Raw genomic sequence first — 22,519 nt, forward strand, 5'->3', positions numbered from 1 at the left:
TTTATTAATTCCTCAGAAAAAAGTTCATTTGATAGATTTTGGAAACATTACTTTATTATTGAAAAATTCCACAGAGCCGTCGAAAGTATCTGCAGGTGACTGAGAAGATGAATTATAGATATTTGCGATTGTCTGAATGAGGGAAAGCACAATGTCTTCTCAAAGATGTCTTCTTGGCAGACGCAAGAGAAATTTAGAACTACCTGAATTATCCTCTATCACATGTAGTATAGTCATCCCCACAGATGGTCTGTCATCTGTAGAAAACTTATCAATCTCTGGACTATTTTCGATAAACACTCTTGCCGATTCATAGTATTATTTAAAAGTGTTTATGAAAAAGTTAAATGAATTTATCGGAACAAGACTTCACAGAACTGTGTTTCGGAAAAAAACTTTTTATTAATATTGAGACAAAAATGAAATAATGGGACGGGTCTCCAGGAAATCCCCTGTATAATATTAATTTGTGGTAGCGACTGTACTCAACGAAAGGCCATCATATGGTAAAGGGTTGTAAATGCCAAAACGATCATTTATTACCCTTTAATAGGGTTCAATTAGACCCTCAGTTTGTAGGTCACAGGAAAGTTTTATTTACCAGCTGGTGTCAGGAGCTTTTTAATTTGGTTTCGTCTCTCAACCGAAAGGTTTTCGTTACCCATTTAATAAGCTTGGATCAGTTAAATCAACGACTCAAAATTAAACGATTCATTTCCAAAACAAAAACTGTAATCAAGTAGAAGTTTGGAACAGAAACAAATTATGTTGTTAACGAGAAACGTAATAATTTCGAAATGATTTATATAATTATAAATCCAACAATTCGCTCTGGAAGTTATTCATGGGTTTTTTTATATAAAGCTAACATTATAAATGGAATGAAAGTTATTTTCTGTGGAGTTAGAGGTTTTATCAATCTTTCATGTAAATACAATCACAAACTAGAATCACTTGAAAATATTAAAGAATAATGGAGAGCTGAATACAGATGTAGAAAGGGAAAACTTCTAGTTCGTACAGATAACACAGGTCTGCGATGAAAAAAATGCAGGATATTCAACTAGCGATTTTAACAGTATTTTGTGTGCAGATTACGGAAAAAATAGTAAAAACATTCTATCAACTATAGATAAGTCACAAATTTCACCTGAAATTTTCTTATAAAATGGGTTTTTAAGTTCAGTATGAGTTCGATGTTTCTATATTATATAGCCTATATAAGCGGTAAATTGAGTCTGAATTATGGAGCTTCTATGACGAACAAGTTACTACACAATGTGAGTGTATATCTAAGATAGAATACGGTTTCAATCTATTTATTTCAACAACAAAACGAATATAAACTGAAAAAATCTAGTTCCTACTGGAACAAGTCATGTATGTTTCAGTCTGTTTGCCCCCTCCCTAAACCTACTGTTCCTCATGGACCTAACTTGCCTATTCCTTCACCTCTGGATAACTTGGACAACATTTTAGACGATTTAGACGCAAAAACACACAGTAGCACTAGTCACAGTGATGACAGCTACGTTCAAGGTACCAATGAACCTGAACTTTTCTCTCAATGAGACTCGAACGATTAGTACGAGATCTGGGCCTCCCAAAGGACTCAGCAGAAGTTTTATCGATGTTGATGAATCGATTTTCATCGATTAGCATTAGACAAAGAAGGAGACTGTTTCAAGTATCTTTCTGAAAAGTTTCTTGGTCTATCCGATGCTGAACTAGAAGAAGGAGTCTTCGTTGGGCCTGACATAAGAAAACTTTTAAAAGATGAAAGCTTTGTCACTAAAATGAAATGACTGGAATTCATTTAAACTTGTTTTAACAGGCTTTCTTGGAAACAAAAAAGACCCAAACTACAAAACTTTGGTTACTGAATTGATACAAAACTACAAAATGTTGGGCTGCAACATGAGTGTCAAAGTCCATTTCCTTCACTCACATCTGGACTACTTTCCCGAAAATCAAGGGGCTGTAAGTGAGGAACACGGAGAACGGTTCTATCAAGACATAAAAGAAATGGAACGCAGATACCAAGGTCGGTGGAATGTTAACATGATGGCAGACTACTGTTGGATGTTAAAAAGGGAAAATTCACCAGAACACAGTCGAGAAAGAAACAAAAGAAGCTGTGACGGAAAAAGACTTATAATCACTTTGCGAATACTTGTGCATCACTATTTTCTTTAGTTTTTTGCATTTACTTCATGTTAAAATAATAAAAATGAATCCACAATTCCTCGTTTTTTTTGTACTTTTCCAGTTATCAATCAGCGCGAAAAACTACATAAAGATCAGTTGACGAAATCAAAATAATTTTCCAAAAAGTTTTTTTGCAAACCCGTGTAATTTATCGCAAGAATTTAATATAGTTTTCTCGAAAAAAAAAACAGCTACTTTCATAATTATAGTGAGTTTCAGAAAGTTCGCACCATATGGGAAACTTTATTATTACCCATTTATTCCTGATAAAAATTGGTTCATTTCGGAAAACTTGGATTTGGGTTGTCAAAATTCTGAATTCCTGAACGGTGTACAGGGGAGAGCAAAAACTAGAAATTTTGATCAAGGGTAAAGTACCCTTCTTTTCGACATTATTGAATGATATTATTTCAAAAAGTTGTTTAGATTTGTTGTTGCTATGATTTGAAATCATAACCACCTACGTAACAAAACACAAAAAATCCATTTCTCTATGGTTCTGACCTCATAAAGAGTACTAGTATCTCAAATACACCTTAGGTATGTACCTCCCTCATATTTCTATAATGATATTTCGATGCGAATTTCAGCCCAATTCATTATTCGAACTAGTATATCGATATTTTTTGAAAATAGTTTGAAATTTTACTAGTTTTTTGGTGCAAAATTGACATTTTACTATATATTTCTGTACAGAATAACTATCAGTATGATTTAATGGCAAAAATAATTTAATGAATCAATTAATGTTGAACAATTGAGTAATATAAATCCGTAAGTTTACTATCACTTCAATTATAGTGTTACCTCAAAATGATATTACTAATTTACATATCTATTAAACATAAATAAAAACCAAATTACGAAAACTTTCAAAAACCTGAATAATCGATCACAAAATCCTTAAATTTCCACATGTCTTCTTTCCATCGCTTCTTCATTGACATTTTCTAAAATAGATTTCGGTACAACACTGCCTAATAACATTTTTCAATTCAATGATATTTCGAAATGGTTTTTCAGCATCCACTTTTTCCTTAGAAAAAGTATTTTTTTTAACAAAAGTTTGTACCTATTAGTACAGTACATATTAACGTTTATCGTATTTGAAATAGGAATAATTTTATATTTCACATTGAAAATTTGTCTATGAATTGCTAAAATCACATAACCTTTGACTTTTTGACATTTAAAGAAGAAAACAATTTTGCGTTTCTTAACTGTGCATCATGAAATTTATAACCTAATTAGAGATTTGTCCCTATAAATGTATTCACAATGCTGAGTGCAAATGACAAAATTGATATAATTGTAATTCATGGAGAAATAGACAAACAGCAGATATACTCAATCTGACTATCATTGAATCATACTGATAGTTATTATGGACATACATACAGAGTGAAATTTCAATTTTGCACCAAAAAAAACTAGTAAAAATTCAAATCATTTTCAACAAACATCGATATACTTGTTCAAATGATGAATTGGACTGAATTTCGCATTGAAATATCATTATAGTGATATGAGAAAGGCGCCTGAGGTATATATGAGATACTAGTACTCTTTATGAGGCTAGAACCATAAAAATTATTGTTTTTTTTTATTTTGTTACGAAGGTGGCTGTGATTTCCAATCTGAATATTGTTTTCAAATTCGAACAACTTTTCCGAATGAACTTTTTTAATAATGTCGATAATAAGGGTAGTTTATGACTGAACAAAATTTCTATTTTTTGTTCTCCCGTGTATATCGTTTTGAAATTTGAAATTTTGAAAACTCAAATCCAAGTTTTCCGCAGTGTACACCATTTTATCAAGAATAAAATTTTCCGACAAATGGATAATAAAAAAGTTTCCCATATGGTGCAAACTTTTTGAAACTCACTGTACATTGAATTGTTCGAAAGAAAAATACAAATACTTTTATATGAACACTGAGTCATACAAAAAACATTTTTTCCTATTCAGTTTGTATTCCAAACATTCCTTATGGACTTGAATCAGATATCATTCACAGGATTCTTACAGAATATACTAAATGAAAGAGTGAAAATTTCACTTACATGGAACAGTGTCATCCTCACTGATTTCAAACATGAGATAACTGAGAGTAGATAATCCTTTTTTTCTGCTCAAATGTTTGTTTTACTGTTAGAAATCATAAATATTGCATTACTTTTTTTTTGTGAGATTATCGCTTAACATTTTTCAAAACCACGACAAGTATTTCAAATGACAATAATTTGTTTTCTTCACAAATTAGAATCTTGATATTTTCCATTGATGGTATATTTCCTCAATTTCATCCCATTTTTGTCATTATTTTTGTATTAACCAACTTACCCGAATAAATCGGTCCCAACATTTTCAGTATAATTTTTAATATTCCATTCATTGTAATTTCATTTTTTCCATAGATTTCAAATCTGTTAACACAATTTCAGAAAATAAAAGCCCGAATATATAATATTCACCGAGAAACAAACTGAACTTTTTATCAAAACAGTTCATGTGGTATGCTAATCTGAGGTTTTCGTTCAGGTAGATTTCCATGGGTTTGTGGAGTTTTTGAAAATGACTTCAAATAGAAATTTATAAGGTGTTATTATAATACAAGGGTAAAAATATTCATCTACGAGTGTATTGTATGTATGTGTATGTATATTAGGTGTATTATTTTGCTAATAACATTTTGTCAACACATGAAATTTTGTTCACAACAATTTTGTTCACAAGTTAATTTCACAGAAACGCAGTTTTCCAAATGAAAGAGTTCTTAAACAGTGGAGTTCGAGGTGTACTGAGTTGGACCTGAAAATGATAAGCAACCACACTCCGTCGCGTATTTCTTATATGTACCACTCTTGGTGAAATCAAATGTATCAAGTCAATCGAACACCTTTCGTGAGAGAAACAAAAAATCTTACTTTTCTTCGATGCTCCAGACTTTCGAAGTTGCAAGTGATGTTCGTGTCTCCAACCAGGTGAATGACTCTTTTCTGGAAGGAATCCGGCAGCTTCAGGGTATGCTTAGGGGTGGAGCTCCATACTTGAGAACAATACTCCAAAGAATGTCTGATCTGAGGTATATAAAGCACCAAAAGATCCTAGGTTTTGTGAAGTTTTCTAGTTTGGAACAGAGATCATTTTAACCTTCAACAAACTCATCTGAACTTTTGAGAAGATCAGCTTTGCAATTCCAGCGACATGATTGGGACAAGATATACTGGTGTCTATTTTAACTTCCAACAAACTTATCGGAACTTTTGATAAGCAGCGTTTGCTTTTCCAGCGACATGATTCTGACAAGACATACTGGTGTCCATATTTTTACCCCTAACAAACTTATCGAAGCAGAAATCGGAATTGTTTGACCCGACATTATTATATCTGGTTCGCAAACATTTATCTTTTTGGAGAAAACCGATGCCTGGGTTTTCTTTCTGCTCTGTATCTTCCATTGAGAGATTTATGATAAATACCAAAGAAAAGTGAAATATTGAATTTTTTTATTGATATGTGAGCATTTTCAATACACCTGAGATGTAATTTTCAAAATACTTATCTTGTTTTAAAAATTGCATATATAACAAATTTCACAATTTTGAAAATAATCAATAATTAACTGTGGGTAAATTTGAGGTCATCCATACAATGAATATCCCTGAAAACCAATGAAAAAGATTTTCTCGTCACTACAATGAGGGAGTCATACCTGGCCAATATTATTCTAATGGAAACCAGAACTCATCCATTAAAAATCTGTGATATATTTTTGCTAGTTTTCATTTCAAGAATTTGTAGTATCCAATATGAAAATGTGAAATTGTTAGGGAAGTTGCATATCAAATGGCAAAATTCCATTCTTTTTATTGCGATTTACGTGTTGCTGCCTGAATGGTCTGTAGTTTTTCTAAATTTACACTACATCCAAGTCTTGTCAGTGATTCAGGGTTTTGAACAGACTACAATATATACTTTCATCAAATGAATATTTTTTGAAACAAATAAGTACGTGTCGCAAAAAAAAATTTCATTCACTCATCAAAACATCGACTTGCATTGCACTGCAAAAATCACATCTTACATTTCAACAATAATGACAATACTCTTTCCAAGATCAGTTAGATCTAATATCTATTGTTGCATTCTGGAAATTTTCCGGAAAGTTCTGCTCAATTTCAGTTTTGGTTTCTGACTTCAGTTTCTGATACAACTCCATTAAAATATCCACCGTCTTGGAATTCAAGACTTTGTCTTTCTCCAAGTTCTCCATATATTCTTCAAGATCACAATTTCTCATAATAGCTGAAGTGATGATTCTCTTTGTTTTGATAGGAAAATAAAACTTTGACGACGGTTTCGAAGAAGTATCTAGTACAGACATTGTCACTACGAAACCATTTTGTTCTGTGTACCAAATAAACTTGCCGTTACAAATGATATTTTTCGTTAGCTTCAAGTAAAATGCCTCATCTTGATGGTCATCATAGTAAAACAGATATTTCAGCCGCTTTTTCGGAAAGTCCCAGATGTCTGTGAATCCATAGAAAACTTTCTCCGCTGCTTTTTTGGGACATTTATCAACAGGTTTGCGGGTTATGTCCCAAACAACAGCGTAGTTGACACTTTCTTTAGGATCATAACAGAAACCTCTATCATACCTGCACAATGTTCCACTTCTCAATCGAATTTCATTACTGATGAGATCAGCTTTAGTGTCATATCCCTCCACAATGAGCTTGGACTCTTTAGAACCAGCTTCGATGTTGTCTCCCCATTTATCTTTCAAAACACCAAATCCAGAAGCTATCCTACAGTTTTTGCCTATATCGGAATATGACAGAAAGGAATGTTTACTGTATTTGAACTGGCAATGGAAGACTTTAACTTTTATTTCTTCAGCTAATCGGTAAATGTACACCTGGTTCCTTGTCACTTCTGGATTGTTACATGTCTCTGTGATGACAGTTCTTTGGTGGCCGAAGATGAAGCAGATGAATGTCAGGAATAGCTTCATCCTGCAATAAAAAATCCGTTATCGATGTGGATAGAATCCTGTGATATTGAAAGTTGGGTTGAATTGAAAGAGGTTTACTTTCGGGGGAGAATAATTTTTGGGATAATAGATTTCGATTTTCCACTTTTCCATATTTATACAACAAAAAAAATCAACTTCAAAGTAAATTATCAGCAAAAATGTGTAGATCATTTGGGAGATAGAGCTAAACACATATTGGAACGCGCCAGCCGAGCACTGATAAGGTCTCAAATCAATTATCACCGTTGGAAGAGGTCAACTCTGATGCAGGATGCCACCGAAAGATTTGAAGAAATAAGAAGAGAGACCTTGGAAGAGGATCATGGACCAATCTTTGCCAAGATTGAAAGCACGTGCTTGAAGATCCGACAAGACATAGAGAATACCCATAACAGAAAGTGGGGAACGTTAGTGAGGAAACAGTGCCCAAATGCAAACCAAAAACAGGACAACTATGAAGCCGCTAACGTCATCAACATGCGTTCCCGCCCGCGCACGTATCTAGAGGAATCCTTGTTGAGATATGGTATAAACTTCGCCATTGCACCAACATCTGTGCCCACTTTGGAAACAATTACTGCAGTGAAATCCAACAGTTCCCTTATTGATCAAATCGAGGCAGAAGAATTTAGATGGAAAATCAGAGAACAGCTAGATCGAGGACCAGTTCCAACATCTAATATCAGCAATGAAGAACGAATAGCTCTGAACTGGCTACGTAGAGACAACACCATCAAAATCTTACTTGCAGATAAGGAAAACGCTACTGTTGTGATGGATACTGATCTCTACAAACAAAAGATCGAAGAGGTGCTTTAGAAAGGAAAATACACGAAGATCGTAAGGGACTCTATTGCATCAATTGAAATGAAGTTGTACCAGACGTTGAAAAAACACCAAGTCGATTTTTTCGAAAAAGATCATCGCTAACACCGGACCACAGTAATTCCCCTCACTTGTATGGACTACCCAAAATCCACAAGAAGGATGTCTGCTCAGACCGATCATTAGCTCCAGAGATTCAGCGAGTCAGAACTTGTCCAGATTTTTACTACCAATAATTGAACCACTGCAAGGAAAAACATCATCTTTTGTGAAAAATTCCAGGCATTTTGTTGAACTACTAGGGGCAATCGAAGTCAAAGAGCAGAATCAACGGATCGGTTTCGAAGTGGAAAGTGTCTACACCAACGTCCCTGTCGAAAAAGCACTTCAAAACATACAGAGGAAGCTTCCGAAGATGGGGACTTGAAAGATAGAACAAACTTACCGATACAAATAATCATGGAATAACTAGGATGCTGAGTACAAAACTGCTACTTCCAACTGAAGGATGAATTCTTCACGCAAGATGAGGGACTGCTAATAGGATCGCAACTTTCACCGATTATGGCCAATATATATGTGGAGTGGTTGGGAAGTCTGGCCATTGAAGAAGCCCACAAGAAGTCCCGAGTCTGGTTGAGATACTTCGACGACACTTTTATAATATGGAACCATGGGAATGCAGAACTAGACACCTTCCTGAAGCACATCAACAATGTAAGCACATTCACAGTGAAAAAGAAAGTCCACAACGAATTGCGATTCTTAGATGTATTGGTGAAAAGGACACTAAATGGGAAACATCTCTATATCGAAAACCCACTAACACAAGACACAAGTCTCTGAATCAGAAATTCAACCACCATCAATCGACTATGAGAGGAATCATCAAGACTCTACTAGACCGTGCTTTCGGGCTCTTTGATACGAAGGAACGTGTCGAAAAAGAAATAGGCAACATTGAAAATGACCTTTAACAGAATGGCTACTCCAGAGTGATGGTGGAATAGGCTCAAGCTGAAAGACAGCAAGAGCTCCACAAGGAAGAGAAGCCGCCACAACCAATACTTATACTTCCCTACATCAGAGAATTGTCGGAAAGGATAAGAAGGATTGCGTCCAAGTATGACATCAGAACCTGCTTCAGATCTGGTAACACTATCCGTAGCAGCCTCACGAAAACCAGGCCACCCAACACAGACTACGATTCCACGAATTACATTCACTGGATACCCTGCAAGTGCGGAGAATCATCTATCGAAACTAAGAGGCCATTGGAAGTTGCATTGCCGAGCACAAAAAACGCACACAGCGAGGAGAAACCAGCAAATCAGGAATAGCAGAGCATGTTTGGACTCATCAACATAACATCAAGTGGGCTCAAGCTGAAATCATCCACAAGGAGAAACACTGGTTTAGGGGAAAATTCAAAGTAGCCGCATATATGTTGTCCAACAACGCATTTAGCCAAGCTAACGTAGAGATACGTAACATATGGAAACCTCTAATCAAGCGGAACACAACCAACTCCCGCCCCAAGCGATCAGCTTCCGCTAAAACCGATGAAGTGGAGAGAGGGACGAAGGGATACGTGAAAGCACTCGAATGACTGATAAATAGTCAGGTCTCAGAGGAATAAGTCCAGTTATCATCCGAAGAAGATTGTGGATACTAACAATCGAAACGTCGTGAAGTAACTTGGTTTGGAATCTTTCTATTTTTAATTTTTAATTTTTTGTCAATACTTGTTTTTAATTTTCATCCTGTGTTAATATTTCAATTTTTTTATTTTTTTGGTTGTTGCTTGTATTTTATTTCATTGTAATTTCAGTTTTTTCTCCTTGATATAATTGTTATTTTTCAGCTAATCTTCTTCTACAGATTCTTTCACGTAATTCAAATCAATTTATATCATATTAGACAATGGAAGTCCGAACTAATGAAATACCTTATTCCTTTTCAGCACCAATGTGAATAACATTGCAAGATCGAACACCCAATTCGTTCATAAAATTATGATTTTATGTCATGAATGAGTAAAATTTACTCACGTCTTCGATGACAGTAGGTAATGACATTCATTCGCTTTTCTGATTCAAACCCAGCCATAGAAATTTTGTTTAAATTGAAAGCGGCATATGTTCAGGTGAGATCAATTTTCGGAAAGAAAAATTTTGGCTTTCTTCTTCTCCACTTCTCCTTCTTTATACAAAGAAATGTGGGAACTTCCAAAGAAAGGAAGGAAACAATTAATTCCAAAATACATTCTTTCCAATGATAACTTGTTTTCAACATACAGTGTCTTCCAGTTAAAACGGGTACTCCGAGTCGTTTGATATTGAAAAAATGTATGCTTTAGTTTTCAAAATGAAACAGAAGGTGAACCTGAAAACGCAATTCCAAAGTTTGAAATGTTCAAACTGAGCACTATTGATTCTAATGAAACAAGAATTTAGATGGGAACCTTAAATAATATGGTTCTGAATTTCACGATATACTTATTTGCTGAAGTTGTTGAACATCAGTTGAATTACCTTTCTGTTTTACGAAAAACGGATCATATACTTCATGAATGGATTGAAATAGTGGGTTTTTACTGTGAACATAAAAAATTTGCAAGGACCATCCATTGTTGATGTTTCAGCGAGAATGATCTGGACAGATAAATATAATGTTTTTTAAATAAGCAGAATGTTTTTTTTTTTACAATTATCATACATAATGTTGAAGAAATATAAATAGTTTTGTCGCCGCTTCAAATAATATACAAACACAAAAATTAGAAAAAAAATCAAAAGCTGTTTGTGAGGACTTCCAAAAAAGACTTCGATTCTAGTAATGAGTACAATCAAAATCTCGACTAATCAAGAGTAACAACAGAATAAACTAAAAATATTAGATATACGAAATTCCATACAGAAAACACTTAGCAATAGTGTTGAAATTTACTGGAAAGTATACCTGCGTAAATCCAGAATTGATAGGTAAAAAGATAATTACCTGTATTTTATTGGAAAGTAAACTATAGATAACACAATGAAAACTTTCTGAATCATCACTGGGTAAAGTGAAGATTCAAGAAAATTTGCAGAGACTAAATTGATCCCTATTTGGGATCCATATTTGATCACAATATGGATATAATAATAAAATTATTTCACAAAATAGATTGCCATTTTATCAAAAAAAATGATGATACATCAAAAAGGAAAAATTTATTAATTTCTCCAATTCAAATTGAATCAAAATCTTGTGAGGATTATGAACTATTATGAATTACTGATATAAAAACTTAAGTACCGACCTGAATATATAAAATAGGTATCACTTGAGACTGAAGTACCGATCTTTATAATAATTGATTATATACTACGAGTATATATAAGTACGGCTTATCCCACGTTTTATTGGTTTCATGCAATGGTTAATGAAGGATATCGCTATCTCGTATAAATAACAAATTTCCACGGTGAAGATTTCCCATTGAGGTTGATATTGACGTTTTCTGTCGGTTAGTTATCAGCTAACTTTCGTGTAGTGGGAATTGCTGGTTTGTTGTATTCGAGACCTCAGGACAGTGAACTCAAAATACATAGAAGGAAAAAGTTGTAAATAGCTAGGAAGTGTAAAAAATACACCCCACTCGTAGGTCGTTAAGGGAGATGTGCACTTGAAAGTTATATAGAAAATGAAAGAATTTTTCAGTTCCTCGCATTTTCCTTGAAATTTTCTTTAACTTTTCAACCATTTCAATGAAAAAAAATTTCATGTAATTAAGAAATCATATTTTGGAAGTGTCAATTTTTTAATTGAAAATGAGGTGTTTTTTCGGAAAAAGAAACATAGAAAACAACAAAATTTAATTTTTATTTGGAAGATTGAACGCTAACTTTCTACCATATTTCAAGTAGATTCAATTAATTCTGTAGTAGATGAAAATCAAAATAAAAAAAATCACATTTTGCGTTTCTCTTCGAAAATGTTTGAAAATTGAAAAAACATAATTTTTCAATTTATCACAAACCAATTATTATTATTAATATCATCAATCAAATTGCGGTTTATAATGGGTTTAAAGCTGAATGAATAAACAAAATACTTGCCAAGAAAGTCTACGCAAAAGCGATTCGAGACGTTTTTCCTATTGATAAGGTAGATAATCAACATAATAGAGCTTTAACGTATTTTGGACAACCAACGGAAAAAGTGGCTTCATTTTTGAGGAAACGAAATATTAAAATTGCATATAGAACAAGTAATACGTTGGGAAAGTTAGTTAAAAATAATAAAGACAAAACATCTAAATTGGAGAAATCAGGAGTATATAACTTAAATTGTGGAACATGCTATGGTAATAAGGAGACAAATTAAACATATTCAAATCTAAAAGAAAGTCATATCTTTAACGAAGAATTCGAAATTTTGCACATAGAAAGTGAAGGTTGGAAACAATGGAAATTAAGAAATTTGAAAATTCAAACATTCTAATGGATGACCAACTAGATTTGAATAGATTACCATCATTTAACTTGTTTTTTTAAAAACCAAGAAAGAATTATTGTTGATGTAGATGTGAGGTAATATGCTTCAGGTGATCATAATTGAACAGGTATCTAGGTAAAGGTTTAGGTGATTTTTTGGAGGTAAGTCTCAATTATAGTTACCTGTAGTATATAAATAATAATGTAAGAACAACTTGAAGTATTCAAATCACTTGACAAAGCTACTGTGCTAGCAAAACATGTTATGGCATCGGATGCCTGCTTCCACGTAGCCCCGCTGGATACGGGAATGACATAATCACTTGTGGTTCTGTTATTCCCTATCTGAATGGCATCCCAACGATGTCTTTATCCTAAGGTGTGTGTATCCGTGCCGAGAGGATGAATGACACTGAACCTGTCAGCTGTCTCTACGGAACCTTCGAGATACCGGGCGCCCTCTTATTGTAGCATCACCTTGTTACGGTAATGCGGGGCTCTGCCGTGATTGCCTTTTTTCCTAGCTACTCGTGGTACTTTTATGGACAGAGTGAACTTAAAAATTCTTTCTTACGCTGAGTCTATAGAGGAGATGGATGTCGAGCTCACGACTCGAACTGACTTCCCTGTAAATTTAGAACAGGAGCGAGAGCTTCTCAACTCCCCAACTCCTGATTCAATAACTGAACCTAAAAAAAATGTTTGGTGGTGTAGCCAGGAAACGAGTCGTCTCCTCAAGAGCGGGGTACCTTATGAAACCGCCTTGCACCAAATTCTTGAGCGGCGTCCCAGGTGGAGGAAAAAACCCCCCATGAGCAGGTTAGCAAACGTTTGCGTTGAGGTGATGATTCACCACCAGAGGCGAAAAATCTCTGCAGGGTTGAATCTAAGGCATCGTCAGGTATAGCTGACGTGCAAAAACCCTCATATGGGAAGGTTGTCGCACCTTGACTATACGACTACCTCATCAACGATGGAACAGCAGAGCATATACTCTGTGCCTGTCCCGCTGGAGACAGAATCAGGTTTTAAGAGTTCGGCAGAGCCGTACTTTCATCATATGACCTGAAAGTCCACTCACCATACAAACTAATCGGCTTCGTTAGAAAGCTGGGTTCATTTGGTCGAGTTTGAATAGGTGTGAGCACAATAAACCCTTGCGGGTTGCAATTTAGGGTCGAATAGACCCACTCACTTTTAACTTTCAACACAGTTATCTCTTTGATGAATGTATGTTTTAGCATTCAAGACTTTTGCTCAATTTTAGATAAATTCATGTTTTGACACTACCTGTCCATATACAAACTTTAAGAATGTTATGGAGTATTGCAAGATTGTTTTAATTTTTTATCGAATGAATGGTTTATCGTGAAATAGGAAAATGATTTATATCATGAAACAGAGAGCTCAAATCTATTTTCGTTAAAGAAGTTTGGTAATAAATATATTAATTTTTCTCATTCTCTTCAGAAAAATCTTCATTTTAAGCAAAATGCAGATGATATTCTATTAAATCTGATTGAATTTACGATTTCAATTTTCCATCACATATCTACAAAAAATATTCATCTAGTGGCGATACAGAAAAATGTAAGAACCTGACTGAATAGCCGCTCTATTTGCATACTGAAATAACTTCCCTAATGGCACAATAATTACGGACAAATGAATCGAGTAAAAAAATTAAGAGCATGAGTGAAACAACACTAACGACGCATCGGGCACATGGGCCCAACAGGAAACGCAGGTTGGCACGAACACCCACACATAAAAGATACTTCCGGACTAGGTAATGGTCTGAGAGAGTGATGCCTGTCTGTCGAGGACTTGTTCATTTGTTATCCTTGCCGGCCTGCCCGATTTTTAACGCGCTTTTCCGACACCGTGACGGGGCACGCAAGCACGCAGAAATTCCCATAAATGTTCAATTGCTATTTGATTTTTTGATCGGTATCGATTACTCAAGACCATGCTCGGGGATCGAAAATTAGCATAAATCGAAAATAAATGTACAAATGGGATTAATACACAGTAAAAAGTATTTCTTTAAAAGAAGATCATAGGTTGCTTCGAAATTTTTATCTCTATTGGTGTCACCTTCTTTCTATCAAGATATAGAAATAAGGCGGTAAATGCTTTCGGCTAGCTTTTTCAGGGCGGCAAGGGCGTAGGTCGTTACAAGGTGAAGGTTCTCAGAAATCCAATTTTTGACTGAGAATAAGCTTGATTTACCTTGATGTTACTTTGGACGCCATCTACAGTTTTTAAAGTGGTTTCAAACTCATTCTCAGACCCGTCTCTGTAGAAAGACTTTCTTGGGTGTCTGAAATCACCAAAATGCAAATGATACAAATCAATTTGTTTTATTAATTTAATTTGTTTGTTGGGATCACTTCATATGAAATAAAGTTTGCTACAATTTATTATGAAATACCAAAATTGAACACAGATGGGAACACTGTCCCTTTTTACATTTCAATACTTGAATAAAAATTACCGTATAGTTTCTTACCTAAGGATGAATGCATTCAAACCTTTTTTGTATTAAGAATAATTTCCATAAAGACTAGTTTAACTCCTTTTATCTGCCCAGTGATAAGAATGTGGAGGTAGCTCCCAGAGATCTCTAACGTGGAATTCAGGTCCGATGAAACTTATAGGTTTCCTTCCATTGTCATATGATTAAAAAAAAAACACAAAACTCCTCAAAAAAAAAAAACTTTCTTGCTTTGTCTTCCACTTTTTTTGTGCATACTAATCTTCCTGTATACCAAACCTGTATACCAATTTTTCTATGTATACCAATTTTTCTATGTATACTAATTTTTCTAATTATACTAATTTTTCTAATTATACTATTTTTTCTGGCAGAACTAAAAGAGACAGAAAGAGAAATGAAATTACCTCTTAAATGTGTCTAAAAAAATATATATATTTTTATATTTCTCTTGAAGCTAGTTTAGATTATTACTTAAATGAAAATAATGATATTAGATATTTACCTCTTGACTTATTAATATGGAATTCACTATCTTATAAGGTTTTCAGAATCTTTTAATTGTTAACCTCACATGAGTTCTCAGCGGCGCCAGGACAGAAAATGGCCAAGCACTTCCGTCCTCTCCAATTCCAAAATTCTAATTTCAATAAAAAACATTTCCTATTTTCTAAAGGTTACCAACAATTTGGAACATAAATCCCAAACGAAAATTCGCGCTTGCGCTATGACCCATATATTCCACTAAATGATCATCTGAGAATCCATGTTAATAAAACACAAACTAGACAAGTGTCTCTCAATTCTACCGCCTGATTTACTAAAAATGAAGAAGAAGAGAACAAAGCAGTGTCACTGTCATCGTTCTTTTCACATAACCAAAACAGGACTGGATTTATTTACAAATTAAATCAATAATAAAAGATACTTTTCGGTTGAACGCCGCATCAAAGATCTCGGTGAGCTGTGAAAACAAAAGTATTATACATCGAGAAATCACAATTTATGTATGTCTTCAATAACACAAATTTATATGGTTTACAAGTAATAATTGAATGGAAAAAGGTACACTTTATTCTTCTTTGATGAAGAAAGTAACGATTACACAATTGTAAACGTTACATTGGAAACACTATTACTTTATGCCAACATCGCAATGTTCCACCAGTAAATCACACTTTTTTCAACAAAGAAATCAAATTTCATTTGTTTGATTATATCATTGCGAAGATGAACTGTTTTGAATCAAGAAAATATAATATCATCTCAAAATCCACCACCTATTTGAAGGGAAAAATAAACTGTTTCAAATGGAGAGCAATATTAACTTGATCTGAACACATAGTGTTTGTTTGAATTCAATACTGTATCCCTTCAAATAACTCGTTTATAACAAGAGTTTTGTGAATCTACATACAAAACTATATTATGATCGACTGAAAATAACAGGAATTTTGTATAGAATGAACAGGGTTTCTTTTAAAGAAGTATTTCATTCATTTCAGTTTGAAAAAAACCTGTGGTGCTCTGGTCTTTCTTTAACCCACTCAAGTGAGAGGGGAGCGGGGAATTCCGTTAAAATCATCGCGTACGCGCCAGTATGTGTTGGAAAGTGATGTTGGTGTGTTGCGATTTTGAGGAGAAAGTGTTTTATGTGTCTGTAGGCATTGCAATTTCTTTCCGATTATTTTGTATCTACCATAATGGAACAGATTTTACTAGACTGGGGTCTTCCACAATTGAAAGATATTTTCATGGGTAAGTATTATAATTGGATAAAACTCCGCTATATCAGTAAGTACTGCGTTGTATACGTAGTACCGAAGAGAAAGTGGTAAACTTTGACGGCAACTCTTAATTTTGCCTTCATTTTGCGAAAATTATACCAATGCTCCGTAATTTTTCACACATGCGTTATTACATTTGCCGAGCATTGCAAGTGTATAATAATTTAAACTGAAAAATCCTCCACGTTGATTCGAATTTGCCAATCTCTTGTTTTGAACATACATTTTATCTTGATTCAAATAAGAGTATTTTCTCTGAATAAAATTTGATTTTCTTTTAGACCGAATTCATTTTTTATTGAAAGATAGAGGTAAATTATAATACAAAAAATACGAAAATAGGCACCAGTAGGTATAAAAAGCTTTTATGCGGGACAGCCACTTTTTGATTTCAACATGTAAATATTTATTGAATTCTGAAACGTCTTTGCTTCCTGTAATCACTTCAAAAATGTTTTTATGTTATTTATTGGGAACAAATTGAATAGGTATATCCTACTCAGCTTGAAATTATTTGATAGATTTCCTTTAGGAATGTGAGAAATAGGTAAAAAATTACCATACTTACTAGAGATGAAATAAGAATTTCCAGAAACGTGAAAACAGTGAATGCTGTTATTTGAATAGCGAATCATATTCCTTTGAGTAAGTTTGTATGATCATGTGTTACATTTTTTTAGTTAAACATTTTATATTATTCATTGATCCTCTAATAATACTCACACGACACTTTGAATTCCTATAACGGTTCCAAAATTATTACTTTGAAAGACAATTTTTCTCTATAGACTTCTGTCTACTTCAAAGGGATTTGAGGTACGTCTTTTGAATTGATTATTTATTTCTGATCGAATAATGTTTAAGCACCTTTCAACTTGCTAGGAATCATATAATAAATAATAAGACCTCAGACAAGTTCAAAATTTTGAGGGTGTCATTCGCATGCAAACAACAATTAGGTTGGTAAACGGAATAGACCCACTTAAACAGTGTTTTATTGAAAAAAATTATTTTTTGATTGAGTGGCTGCTGTTTTCATATTTTTACTTTTCTATATATTTGAAGTAGTAGCTGAGGATGATGTCTGATTTCTTATTTCGTTTCAGAATCCAAGTGATGTTCCGAAAATTGTGGATAAACAAAAGCAGAATGCAAAACTTGATCGACGATAGTGATTTTTTTAATGTTATTTACCAGAATGGCACAAACTTCATTTGTGTAAAATTACTAATAAATTAATTCATTTTCTTGTCTGAGTTGTAATGTTGTTTATAGGCTTCGATTTCATTTTATTTGTTAATTTGCAATTTGTCAAGAATATGTTCCTTTTTTATATATGTTTTCGTATTGAATATTTATTTATGTTATTTGTATAACTGTATGATCTCTCAAAAGTGTGCGTTTGGAATATGATTTTTAAGCAAAGATTAGCAAAGAAAATTCAATTCTCTGTTACATTTTCCTTTTTATCACATGCTTTTTCAGGGTTATATTTATGATTTGCAATTGCTTCAAATACACCAATCATAATATATAATGTATTACTCAGTTCGTTTCCTTACCGCTTATAGCTGCTCTTGGATTCAAGTAACTAAATACATCCAAATGAGAGGGACAGTTTATAAACAGAAGCATATAATCATCTTTGATGAAGTAAATGAGCTTATTTGATTTATACAAATAGAAGCGTTTCAATGAAAAATGCTTCTCTTCAAAGGGAAACAATTAATTTCTCATACGGAGACATTTAAATATTGTTCCAAGTAAACATATCATTCTCTCAAAACCCAATACAGTTTTGCTTCGAGATAAATTTTGCTCAGACTTAAGAATGCATATTCATTTCTCTTGAGCTGATATGACTATTTCTATTGAAATGTATGCACAATCTTGGTGGAATATTTTTTTTTACTTGAAAGAAGCGTTTATTCAGTCTATTTGGAATAATGATTTAAATTCAACTTGAGAGAATATGTTTCTCAATTTAAAAAAAAAAATCTTCATGAATATAGGAGAGCAAGATTTCTTCAATTCGAGATAATGTTCATCACTTTGAGATTTTTATTTTTACTCTGTAGCCTCAAAAATATCGAAACATTACACACATGTGAAGATGCAACCACAGGGACTATCAACAGTGAAGGGACTGTGGTGGTCATATTTCTTCAATATATGCACTACCTGAATATATTGCCTTTGCTGAAAAAGGCATAAAATCAGCCATAACTGGCTGCATCTATGCTGTGCTGATAAACAGAAAAACAACCAGGACTCTTCAACAATGGTACCATCTGGGCAGAGTACTAGCCCCCCTTCTATAACTACTCCTAATGGACAGTTTTCTGTCAAGGACCACGCCGAGAAGGGCAGCCTCCGAACCTCCAAAGAATGTTAGATTATTTTCATAGTCGATGCCAAAAAAAGCAGCAAACTCCAGCAATACTGAGATATTCCCCTCTAGAGATTTATTCTTGATGATCTAGCTCCACTCTCCTTCATTGTTGGGGTTATTTCGTTTGTGGCGGAAGTGAAACATCATATGGAAAAGGTTTCACATAAATATACAAAGTAATCACCTCGTGGTTGAATGCTTTCAGAAAAAACTCTCTAGTGTTCTAGATCTCACCACATCTCTCTGGACAAAGAGGATAGATGGAGAAAATGCATAATTATTGATATTGCCAACCGCACAAACAGGTTCATGCAGAACGTAGCAGTCTACTGGTCCACACTAAAAGTCACAACATTCTAGGGATAATCTCTGACTCAAATCAATAACAACAATCTGAAATATTCATCCTGGGTGGAGAAAAGTTACATATAAAAAAAATAGCAGTTGGGTCAATAACACTTTCAATTCTGATAGTGTCAGACCCAAAACACATATCGAACCGCCTAGGTACCTACGTGACAGTATTTCAGGCAGAAATCTATGCTCTAGAAACGAGTAAGTGTGGAGAAATTGATGGAAATTAACCATACACATGAATCAATAGATAACCAAGCTACTGAAAAAGCTTGTCTCTACTGATAGATGGTTTCCTTGATGTTTTTGGCAGTAGAGGAGCAGGTCTGCAGATCTTTGCAGGTGGCCTTGTCATCTTGCAAGAACCACGTTGAAATGGGTTGCATATAATATCCTCTGAAAACTATGTTGAACGATGTTCATAGTTGTGGTCAGAGTGAGCAGATGTTTGTAAATCTGTGAAGAGGAGACTTGATGATTGAACTTGACAGTTTTTCATCGATTAGGTTACTCAATTTGCAGCGAAAGTGGAATTTTAGTTATATCTGAAAATACCTGGAATGCTAACTTGAAAAAGATTTTACACCGAGCCAAACTTTCCTTTGGACATGTCGAAGTATCTGGGAAAAACCTTCGATTTCAGAAATAAGAAGTAACTATCTCATGGCTGCATGATCTGTAAATTTGTTTTCCAGTGTACAGAGAAAGTTTTTCCTGGCTAAATGTGATGTAATCTGTATCACACAATTAGCGGTGAGGGAAATTCTTCTAGGCATATATCTGCTTCACCTCTTTCTGAAGCGTGAGGGAACATTGCCAATTGCACAAGTGGAAAGTAGCAGCGTACAGATCCACATTGAGAGTTATAGCATAATACCTCTGACTAAATGCCACCAAAAATTAATTCAATTCTGATGCAGGTGTATACAGTCGCAGATCTAAAACAAAGATATCGACTAGATTAGGAATCTATGCAACAGTATTTCAGGTAGACATTCACGTCGTTGAAGTATGTGTGAATGAATTTGGAAGAACTAACCTCTCATTTGAATCAATGAAAATATTCTCGGATACCCAAGCGGATGGAAGCACTTGGCTCTCGTGATAGATAGTTGTCTTCATATCCTTTACAGAAGAGAGGTGGATCTGCATAAATTGCAGGTGACTTTGTCATCATGGCAAGAACCACGTTGGAAAGGGTACCCTGTAATATCCTTCAAAAACGATTCACGATGTTCGATAAATATCTGCAAAATAGATATGATTCATCAGAAAGAGACAGCTTGATAACTCTCGAGGCAGGTGATATAAATAACACTACTGTATAGTATTATTTCAAATTCTTCAAAACCAGCTTGTATTTTTGGAAGTTCTTCTACCCAGAACTTCTAAAAATGTTTATTCAAAGTCATGCAACTGGAGACCGATCTGGAAGTGTCGTAGTACAGAAACTCCTGATGCACATCATCAATAACATTAAGTTTGACAAGATATTTCTATTCAGATATGAAATCATCTCAATGTCCACAGCAACCTTTCCACATGAGGTCATTAGTGAGTCAACTATATCTGAGCCTCTGGTTGAGGTGAATCATCGTTTGACATGAGTGTTTGCTGACCTGATCAAGAGGACTCTATTTTCTCTTCTGATGCTAATGGAGTTGGGGCAAGGCAAAGTCACGATATATCCTGTTCTTGAAGATGCAATAATTCGTCTTCAGGTTTCACCACCTAGTATCCTAGGTTAGTTAATATGATCAAGTGTTGGAAAACTGAGAAGCGCATGCTGCTGATCCGATGTTAGAGAAAGAACAGTTGTAATCATTCACTCGACGTAAATTCCGGTTACTTAAAGATCTATAAAAGGTCCTACGAGTAGCTTCGATATTGTTGGGCGACATTGTGGAACTATTAGGTTTTTCTCACATTGATTTTTTTTTTCAAGTATCCTCATATCCTAATGATACAATTTTCCTCAAGTAAGTTGTGGTTAGCTTTTATATTATCTTCGTTGCTTCCTTCCTCTCTTTCTCATATTCCTTCGCCTTCATTTTGTATATTTCTTTTCTCCATGGATTTTCTCCATGGATTTCTATTCATTTCTAAAATTACTCCACATAAAAATGGTAAAATCTTGAAATATTTTTGTTTTTCCTGACCTTATATTTTCTTGTGGGCAGTTCTATATGACATATACAACAAGAAAAAAGGCCTTTTACTATTCGAGTAATAAACTCAAAAAGTGGCTAGAAAACAACATCATTTCAGTATTCTGTAAGAACATGACGCTTTTCCATGACAAATATGGACCTTTTATTTTCTTGTTGGCAGTTCTATATGACATATAGAACAAGAAAAAAAGGCCTTTTACTATTCGAGTAATGAACTCAAAAAGTGGCTAGAAAACATCATTCCAGTATTCTGTAAGAACATGACGCTTTTCCATGACAAATATGATGACTGAAATTCACAACTGACACTAAATCACTGAACTAGTTTGGTAATTGGTTTCCAAACATCATCGATTTCCAGAGTGCTGTGAAAACACGATCAACCTAAATTCATTGTTTATTCTCCTTAGTTGCATGTCTGGCATTTGACAGTCAGCTGAGAGTGCCAATCGGTTCATTATACTCTTGTCAATATTGACCTTCAGGACAAGCTCAATGTTCCACTGATTTAACCTCCATCCAGTGTTGGTCTGATAGGTGGAACAGCAAGCAACGCCTAACGAAAAGAATGGAAAATAATTATTCATGATGATTATTAAAATGATGATTAAAATTGAAAAATAAAAATTGAGAAATTGAAATACTGGTGGTGTAACTCGTAGAGTTTTGATATCACTTGGCAAATTGAAAGGGGTATATTTTCAGTAGGGATAAATTTTTGGAAAAAAAGGTTTTGGTTTTCTACTTGTCCATCTATATAT

The 22,519-nt window shown here is 34.2% G+C and overlaps 1 protein-coding gene and 1 long non-coding RNA gene across 2 annotated transcripts; both read right to left on the minus strand.

The window, feature by feature from the left end:
* Positions 1–6,222: 6,222 nt before the first annotated feature.
* LOC111516161 (uncharacterized) lies at positions 6,223–11,533 on the minus strand. Its single transcript, XM_023172339.2, has 2 exons — positions 11,381–11,533; positions 6,223–7,231 (listed from the first exon to the last, which is right to left on the minus strand). Exon 2 carries the CDS (start codon positions 7,228–7,230, stop codon positions 6,331–6,333), a length of 900 nt encoding a protein of 299 aa, XP_023028107.2. The 5' UTR covers position 7,231; positions 11,381–11,533; the 3' UTR covers positions 6,223–6,330.
* A 3,381-nt stretch (positions 11,534–14,914) lies between these two features.
* On the minus strand, positions 14,915–16,174 carry LOC141482514 (uncharacterized). Its single transcript, XR_012465571.1, has 2 exons — positions 15,560–16,174; positions 14,915–15,430 (listed from the first exon to the last, which is right to left on the minus strand). It is a non-coding gene; the product is annotated as an uncharacterized lncRNA (long non-coding RNA).
* Positions 16,175–22,519: the final 6,345 nt, after the last annotated feature.

Source organism: Leptinotarsa decemlineata, unplaced genomic scaffold (assembly GCF_025532065.1).
Source record: "Leptinotarsa decemlineata unplaced genomic scaffold, Ldec_3_MD MMD2_tig00001393_RagTag_RagTag, whole genome shotgun sequence".
Taxonomy (NCBI): Eukaryota; Metazoa; Arthropoda; class Insecta; order Coleoptera; family Chrysomelidae; genus Leptinotarsa; species Leptinotarsa decemlineata.

Coding starts and splice junctions, on each gene's coding strand:
- LOC111516161 (XM_023172339.2), bottom strand. CDS start 7,230: ATGAAGCTATTCCTGACATTCATCTGCTTCATCTTCGGCCACCAAAGA.